Source organism: Anneissia japonica, unplaced genomic scaffold (genome assembly GCF_011630105.1).
Source record: "Anneissia japonica isolate Jap-2015-1 unplaced genomic scaffold, ASM1163010v1 scaffold288194_len294098_cov161, whole genome shotgun sequence".
Classification (NCBI taxonomy): Eukaryota; Metazoa; Echinodermata; class Crinoidea; order Comatulida; family Comatulidae; genus Anneissia; species Anneissia japonica.
Window position 1 is genome coordinate 123183 of NW_022756127.1, and position 9209 is coordinate 132391.

Consider the following 9209-nt stretch of genomic DNA (forward strand, 5'->3'; position numbering starts at 1 on the left):
ACTAAAAGGTATGATACCAAATGTACTAAAAGTACTATCTGCCCCTGATCAGAGTATGTAGTATTTTACCTACTGTACATGTGCATTGGTCAAACAAATAAATAAAATGAAATTATTATATGATCATCATTACTATTACATTCCACCACAATTATAAGGCTTTTTTTTTTTACTATTCATTTGGTGCACAATATCAACTATATTATCTTATAAGCCAGACAATCCTATTATTATTATTATTATTATCATTTTTACTATTATTGTCACCTTTTTAGGTAAAAATGTCCATTACCATCATTATTGTCAATAACAACATGGTGATCATGATCATAGCATTAATATCTTTTGTCACCACCATTAACAATAATCAAATCATTATCAATAACACATAGACATCATTATCCGTCATGCCATCTAACATACCTATCATCTCCCCTTGTTCATGGACGATATGAGCAAGGTCCTTAAAAATGTGATTAACATCCAAAATATCAGACTACAAGATAAAAAAAAGTTAAAATAATAAGTCATCATACAAATTTCTATTATATTATTTTTTTAAATTGTATTCAGTTATATAATGCATTTCTTCGCAAATACAGAGCACGTCTGTCCAAAGTAATTGCGTGGGACAACCTTAAGTATTGATGCTGTAGTCAGTGCAGTAGGAGCAGGCAATTCCACCAATTTATACTCCTGGGTGGAGAGAAGCAACGCAGATGAATGCCTTGCTCAAGGACACAAGTTAAATGCACGGAAGGGATTGAAACACCGACCTTCAGGTTGGGAAACCAAATCAGTCCCGCCTTACCAATCAGCCGTTCTGTGGCAAAACAACGTAACTTGGAATTTTCACTTTTCAAGAAAAATTAGAGTTTGCAACTTGTCAATAAATATTCATATATTTCTGATAATTATAGACATTATGATTACATAAAAATGTTTAATTACAACCGTTGGTTTATTTCAAAGTTATTAACGATATTTATAGATACGTTGTTTTACCTCGGAAACATGTCAGGCATGATATTGTCACGAGTACAACCTATTTTTGGGATTAATTACGTTTAGGGCAATCATATGCATTAATTAGCTTGTGCATATGTCGTCGGTTAGATTACTGATATGAAAACACCATCAACTAGTTGATTTTGCCTTGCCAAACTCAATCATCTCAAAACAATTTTTCAATGCCACTCTGAGGAAAAAACAATGTATCTTCATCATAGATACGTTGTTTTGCCATGTAATCTTGCAGTTACGTTGTTTTACCACAGAAAATCATTACATTTTAAGTTTTGTGTTTAAAGATAGGTGGTGCTATCTCCAAAACTACTTATTGTTGAGACAAGAAATTTTAAAAAGTAATTCAGAAGTGTTTAATATACTCCCAAATGATATCTCAAAATCGACAGAAATGTCAGTTACATTGTTTTGCCTCGGAAAGACTACAAACCACAGTACTATTTGTCTGGCGTAAGCACACAGTAAGGTAGAATCTGCACTCATAGGGACTCTAATTTCTTTACCATAAACAGACAGGATAGAAAAAAACTAGCTATGGTAATGAGGAGAAAATTTCATATTCTTTGATTGGTGTGTATGTTAGTCTTGGCTGAATGGTGGACATATATTGTGGTAGCATATATTATATATATATATATATATATATATAAACAGAAGCAATGAAAACAACATAAAAACAATATGAACAACTATTACTACTGAGCTTTGTGGATGGCTAAGAGGTATTGTTCATTCTTCTTGCGCTGAAAACTCTGGTTCAAATCCGGCCACAATCAGGTTCAAATTGGAGTATTATCACTTGGCTCTTTGAATAACCTTTATATTAAGCGTTAGGCAGGTTAAGGACAAAGGGTGTATCCGTATGTGTCCATTGTATGTTGTAGTTAAGTTGGGTGACACTGCACTGCGGCTGCCAGTGTCCCCTGGGGCCAAGCCTAAATTTCAGATTTCCAATTAGAACAAGGACAAATAAGGAATTATATTATTAAAGTTGAGAGCAGTTAAAATTGGTGGTAAATTCTGATTGATCCCTGGTTCAAATTCATAAAGCATCTTTTCATGTGAAATACAGGTTATAATACATTATTTTTTGAAAGAGTCATTTAATATGTTATTACGTGTACAAATTGAGCATTTTCATCCAGAGGACTACATGTTTTTATTGTATCATTTATCTCTATAATACCTCAAGCTTCTTCAGCTGGGCTTCCCTTTCCTGTAGTGATTCTAAGTCATCCTCTTGAAACATCACCTGTGATGTAGTTGTACCAGATCCACTGGTGGAAAAGTTTATACAATAAAAATCAATGCATACAACTTTATCTATCTTTCAACAAACTGTAGTTTAAATAACTCTTTTGCAGTTAATACAAGTTATTGAAACCTTGCATGGCAAATACATTATAATTCTATGTACTCTATCCAGTAGGAGCTGTTTAATTGGAATCCTCCATATACTGTATATAAAAAAAAACAAGATTATAGGTGTGCCAGTAAAAACTAAACTTATGACAGTGGATTAAATCACAACAATTAGAATAAAAGCACAAATCTGCATCAATATAATTATATAATAAGTACTGACATATTATTTAATTGAATGCACTTATTCACTAAAATGCCCTCTACCATCTTCTTTAAAAAAATTCTGTCAAAACGGCATATGGTTTATGGAGGGAGTATTTGAATCAAAGGTCCAATTTAATTTTTAACAACCCTGGTGTTGCTTGGTCTTTGTCAAATAACATGTACAAACAGAAAGAATAATAACCATAACCGAATTTATTCAAAATTGAGGAGGGTTTTTAAGGGGGTGTTTATTCGAAGGAAGCATTTATTCAGTGGAGGACTTTTATTTTTTTAGTATAAAATGGATATGTACATACTCAAATAAACACCCCTTAATTTCACTGTAAATGTGGAACTAAAATTACAGACGAAATGTGTTATTGTGTGAGCATAGCACTTAAATTAAAAGAATTATTAAACTTTCTGTACACCATGTGTAAAAATATGGTTTTTGTGGTAAAAACCACTGGTTGTTTGTCTCAATGTTGTCTCAACGAGATTTGTATTGACCGTCATAAGGAGACTTCTGTTAAGCGGGGGGAAGGGTGCGTTTATTTGAGGAAAAATAAACGCCTGGGACGTTTATTCCAAATGAGGCTCAGAAATGGACGTTTATTCAAATAAACGTCACTGACGTACAACTAACTAAGAAATAATAATCATATTCTGAATCTTGCAAGAGAATCTTACCCTAATCCAAGTAGGTCTTCATTGTGACCATTGTCCTCGTAGGGGTTCTACCGATAAAGAGAAACACATAGAACTAGCATTACAAAATATGTGCAGAGAAAATTCAGGTAGAAAATTCACTTAAAAAGTATACAATAATAAAATGTAAGCATGAAGTTATTCAAAAACATTAAAATCAAGATTTTGTAAAAATTCTGACTTTGACCTATTTTGATTTCAATAATGATGCGTCTCAGTTTGTTGTGAGACCTCACATACTTTTGAACACTATGGAAAGAACATAATGATATAATACAACGTTGTACTTGCATTACATCATCAAAATGGAGGAAAAGCTTTCTTCACAATTACAATATTAGAGAATCATCCATAGAGTGCACACTGAACCTCCGCTCTGTGTCTATATAACGAACAATACGCAGTTTGTTTTACGAGGGAAATTCCATTATTTTCCGCCCTGTGCCTAAATCCCAAACAATACACAGGCCATGTATGATGGGCCATTCCATTATTTCTTTTATGCTTGGGGTAAAAAACTAAACTTCTGTGACCTTTCCTTCCCAAAACTTAATCATCTCTTTCTTTGAATATTACAGTATGTACCGTTCCACTAAATTTTATGATGATCTATTCATTGTATTTTGCTCAATCTTCCTAACAGACAGACAGACATACAGCTGTGAATAAATAACCTCCTTTGGCGGAGGAGATAATACTATTTGTTAATACATAAAGTAATGTTTGAAGGTTAGTACTGTAATACAAATTGTTAGCAAAAGAATGTAGTACTTACAGCAGAAGTGCCTAAGCCAGAGGAAGCCCTGACCCTATTCACACATTCTCTCTGTCGTTGAGCAGCCTCCCGTTGCACCCGTTGGAACTGGTTCAAGGCTGTTGAGAAGTCATTTGTCAGTCTCTCCTTCTGCATCCTAGCCTGCCTCTTTAGTAACAAATAGAAAAAAAATGTTTTACGTCAGAACGCATGTAACTTGTTACATACAATTAACGTTGGAACAGGATCAAAAGGTAGACCACACAGTGGTGGTGCGGCAGCAGTAAAGTACTAATTCTAATACCGATTCTTGGCCAGAATTCTGATGTACAGTATATATCCCTGGCGCCAAGGGAGATGTTCAGAAATAGGAATATTTTTAGTCTCAGCGAACAAGAGGAAGGCTTTGAGATTAGGTCTCTACTGGCACTACCACTGTGTGATGGTAGTAGTAGTAGTAGTACAGTAGTAAAGTTGTGGTGGTAGTTAATGTAGCAGTAGTAATAAATAGTAGTGAAGGGCAGTAGTAATAATTGTAGTTTTTACGTACTGTATCTTGTCCTGATAAAGAAAGTGAAGCCATATCCTTCAGATGTGAATTGGTTTCCTTTGCAAGCTGGTTGGTGAAATGCTGGACCTCATCACTACAATACAAACAAAATGATTCTAGTTCAGTGGTTCGCAAATCTTTTTGACCGCTGACCCACGTAATTGTGCGGTATTTAATCGCGAGCCTCATCCCAGATGCGGTTACACGCTATTATACTGGGGTACATGGTGGGGTCTGTGTGTCAAATTTCTTGCAGACCATAGTAAAATTGCGTTGTACTATATTTTTTTTTTCTCCTGTAATGTTCTGCTGTATAATTATATATAATTTAATAGTAAATGGTAAATGAATTAATTGAACTTATCTCCACTAAAAATATTATTTGGTGGCTACTGCGAATCGGAAATTATTTAAAATGATATCCGAAAAGTTCTCTCTCACTAAAGCGATATTTGGCAAAAAATTGAATTTTTTTAAAGACATCGTGAATCTTAAATATTTTGGCAAGCAATCCAATTGGGGTCGTAACCCATGGGTATGAGAATCGCTGTTGCTGATTGGTTGTAGTAGCAAACTGACTATCAAGCAAAATCAAGTGGATTGGCCAACAGAATTTGCTAATAAAAGCAACATCAATACTAGAAACTGTCTACTGTAATGGATCATTTGATTGGCCAATATTGTCAAGTTCTGATTTAATGTATAAACAACAACAAATTCCACCCCTCTCCCACCCCCAAACATACAATTGGGGAATTCCAGTGGATGAGCTAATCAGACGTAAAGTAGGGGTTGGGCTTACACTCAAAGTACTGAAGGCTTATACATGAGATTAGTAAATGAAATAGGACACATGTGAAATAAACATTAATTTAATATTATAATCTGTCTATGTAAACAAGAGGGTTCCTTACAAAATGGAGTTGGGAAGGTGGCTTTTCTAAGAGACATTTGGACAGCATGCAAGGTCCAGGTGTATGTTAAAAAACATAAATAAATACAAGTTATGGTACTTACAGTTTCGTACGCAGATCATGATCATCTTCACGTGTCCCCAACTTATCGACCATTCGTTGAACTTCACTCACTAGAAATAACAATTATATAAAAAACATTAGCGTTTGCTAGGCCATCATCACCAATATACAGTATATTCAGCTACATGCAGGACTGAGAATACTACCACCCACCTCATTCCACCACCCATCTTCTTCCAACACCTACCTCCTTCCACCATCCCTCTTCTTTCTCCCCTATTATTATAGACATTACAGTATGACTTCTTCCTTCCTAACATGGGTTTTGCTAAAGCAGATCATGTCAAACAACCTTTGCTTCTATCTAACATGGATGTGCATTGCCCTCATCCATTGACTTTTAGTTACTGGTCTTTCTTTAAGCCTACAAGAGGGTTTGGCCCACCCACGAAATTTGTTGAGTGGGCCTAGGTCCACCCTGTGCACACCGCTAGTGCATTGATATAATTATCTACCTTATCAAAATGAACTCTCAGAATTCAAATGACTAATGTTTTATTTTACTCATGCTAGGACTGATACCTTTTTTTTCAACCATTTTCCCCAGCCATAGACTACTCTCACTCAGTGATCTCAGAACATCCTGCTGTCTCAACCTAAATACATCTCAAAGTTAATTGTCTTTTTTCATCAGCTAGTAGTATGAATGTTATCGTATTTTGAATCTTCTATGTCATAACCTCCTTATAATTTAAAAGAAGTTGGGACTGTAATAATAGGTGTTTAATCTTGAAGAAGCCAGTAGTTAATGTTATTGATTTCTAAGTCATTAATTCATGCTATTCTATCTTTGCACATCCAATATACATCATATTTGTTAGTTATTTAGCTTCTTTGTTTTAGCCCATATTTTTGTTTGTTTTTTAGCTTTTTCATTTATACAAATACATTTTTAAAATGTCCATAGGACTACTACTGTACATACAGTAACAAATACAAAAGTTTAACATTTTTTACATCGTAAACCAACGTATATGAATTGTGATTAACAGAACACATTAAGTGTTAGTCTGGCTGTCATATAGTGCATCCCGCCGATGATTATGAATTTCTAACTCTATTATGTAGGCTACCACATGTTCTAATAATCAGAAAGCAAGTATGTTTTAATAATATAGTTCAGTATAACTTATTAAAATAATGTATAAGACATTTTGCACAGTTTAAAATACAAAAGTAAATCTTGCACAAAACTTGGGTACGGGCTAGCCAATTATGGGTACAGGCTCGCCAAATGTAAGGATACGACTTGGCATAGGTATGAGTTAGCCTGTTAATCCTGTTTGAAATCATGAATATGTTATTTAAGTTATTTATAATCTCTTGAAACCGTTAGTGAACATTATTTATAATATTGAAACATGGGTGAACATTAATTCAACTACTGTATATATAATATTAGAACTAGGTATGAATAGAATTAATAGCATATTGATTAAATTAATTATTAATGGAACTTTAAAGATAATCCGCTAACATATGATTTCAGCATCTTGTTGGAAAGTGTCTATGGGTCTGATCCCCTTGTTTTGGCCATGTGGATCCCTTGGAGACCTAAAGGGCTCCTAAAAGTCAGGGGCTCCTATGTTTCGGAGGTGCTGGGGACTGCTGCACAAGAGCACAGGTGGACAATGAAATAAAGTAAATTTTGATTTTTTTTTTTTACCTTTAGTGTTGATTTTCTGTATATTGCTTCCAATGACTTGTGAAAGTCTGTTAAAATCTGATGTATTACTTCTTCCTGTAGTAAACAAAAAGGGAAAAAAAATGAAATAAATTAAAATAATATAAATAAAAAATATATAACCTATACCTATAAAAATGAACAACAAATAACAAATTTCAGACTATTTATTTGTTGCAATACACCAATCTGTTGATGACGAGGTAGAAGCAATTAAATATTAATGAGTCTACAATTGAAATAGGATGTTAAAAACACAAGTGATATTTGATAGATTAAATACAACTACCAACTGTAAACTATTAACAAATTATTAAATTATCATTATTCTAAGAGTTAATTACTTTCAAATAATTAACTGAAGGCTACTGATGAGCTTACCGCCTGAATTTATGTAAGATGCATCATACATCTCCGACCCAAAGTCTCCCTTGCCGTAAGATGCCATTTTGGTATAAGTACACCTCGCTGAATCCAGTATGGAAAGTAAGGCTGAAGTTAAAATCTGCTTTCTTCAAAACTGTGTGTGCATAAATGCACTAGTAATTAGGTAGAATTAAAGTAACCCTCTGTGAAAATAAGATGTTGAGTGTTCATTTGTTTCTGACATAAATTTCAGTGATGATGAGGATGATACTATGATTAGCAAATGGCAAAATAAAATCTCAATATATACAATAAGAAGAAATGAATACCATGAAATATGCTGTTTCTATTTATTTACTTATTTATTTATTAAACTTTATATTGGGCATGGCTAGGGTGGGGGAGGTGTCCTAAAACCACATTCATTATTGATTAGGCAGCATGGAGACCTCAATAAAACACGAATTAATAGATACTACTGTAGCAGCAACAGATTAACTTCACACACACGTACATCATACACAGCTTTCCGCCTACTTGGCGTTCCATACAAATATATCACGCCCGAACTGTCTACCCCTAGGGCCTAGGCGTAGGCCTAGCCGCTAGGAATTTTCTCTAGTCTAGCTAGGCCTAGCCTTAGTAGAACGTTTATGGCTAGGCCTAGGCTTTGAAATTGGTGGATTTAGGCTTAATTTTTGACAATACTGTACCAAACATACTGTGCTACCACATGGTCACACAGGCTCAATCTTACAACTACATTAACAATCACGCTCACCTATCGATAACCTATTGTGTCGTTCCCGACATATAGGCCTAGGGGGCCTAGAGGCCTACTACTACGGTTTAAAACGTTAAAGAACTGCCTATAATAAAGTAAAGTAAGGTAGGCCTGGCTCACTTCCGGATGTGTTTTGTTTATGTATACAGAGTAGCCTACCAAACTATACATAATTTCTACACTAGGATAAAAAGAAAAATCACCTTTAGTACAAACCACCTCAATAAATATGCGAAGTAGATTATTAATCATATATTAATAAAACAATTATACACAGGCCTGCCTCTTCCGATTACAGTATTCTGACCTCTTACCGTATGTCATCATCGATCAAAAATAGCCAACCTATATACTTAGATAGAGGGCGCGTGTTATAAGAAGGTTGACTTAATCCACCACCAGCCATTAGGAACATAGCCTGGTTCTCACGAGAGCCCTAGTATCCGGATCGGGAGCTAACCGTTAGCACCTGCATGAGAACGCCCGGTCAATTAGCGCTAACCGTTAGCAGTATCCGGATACCGCTAACGGTTAGCAAGGATCCGGATCCTGCCAATCCTGCTCACCGTTAGCTGCGGTGCGTCCATACAAGAAAATCCCGATCCGGATACCAAAAATATGATGATCGAATCACTGGCCAATAAGAAACTGGAAATTGTAAACGCGTACGTGTGATTGGTTGATGATAGAAACGCGCACAACTTGCTAACCGATACCGGTTGCTAACCAGG

General features: G+C 35.0%; 1 protein-coding gene across 3 annotated transcripts in view; it reads right to left on the reverse strand.

Annotated features, from left to right (window-relative positions):
* Nucleotides 1-8842, reverse strand: part of LOC117124097 (syntaxin-7-like) — a 14856-nt gene extending 6014 nt beyond the window's left edge. For 2 of the 3 annotated variants that reach the window (XR_004447923.1, XM_033270239.1), the window contains exons 1-9: nt 8682-8842; nt 7710-7897; nt 7311-7385; nt 5625-5694; nt 4608-4701; nt 4079-4225; nt 3286-3332; nt 2213-2303; nt 424-496 (exon numbers count right to left, since the gene is read on the reverse strand). Coding sequence is in view for 2 of the 3 variants with exons in the window: in XM_033270239.1 (XP_033126130.1) it covers nt 424-496; nt 2213-2303; nt 3286-3332; nt 4079-4225; nt 4608-4701; nt 5625-5694; nt 7311-7385; nt 7710-7776 (664 nt within the window). In the remaining variant the exon portion in view is untranslated. The remainder of the gene's footprint in view (nt 1-423; nt 497-2212; nt 2304-3285; nt 3333-4078; nt 4226-4607; nt 4702-5624; nt 5695-7310; nt 7386-7709; nt 7898-8681) is intronic. The other variant, XM_033270240.1, reaches the window with a different exon arrangement.
* Between the last annotated feature and the right edge of the window lie 367 nt (nt 8843-9209).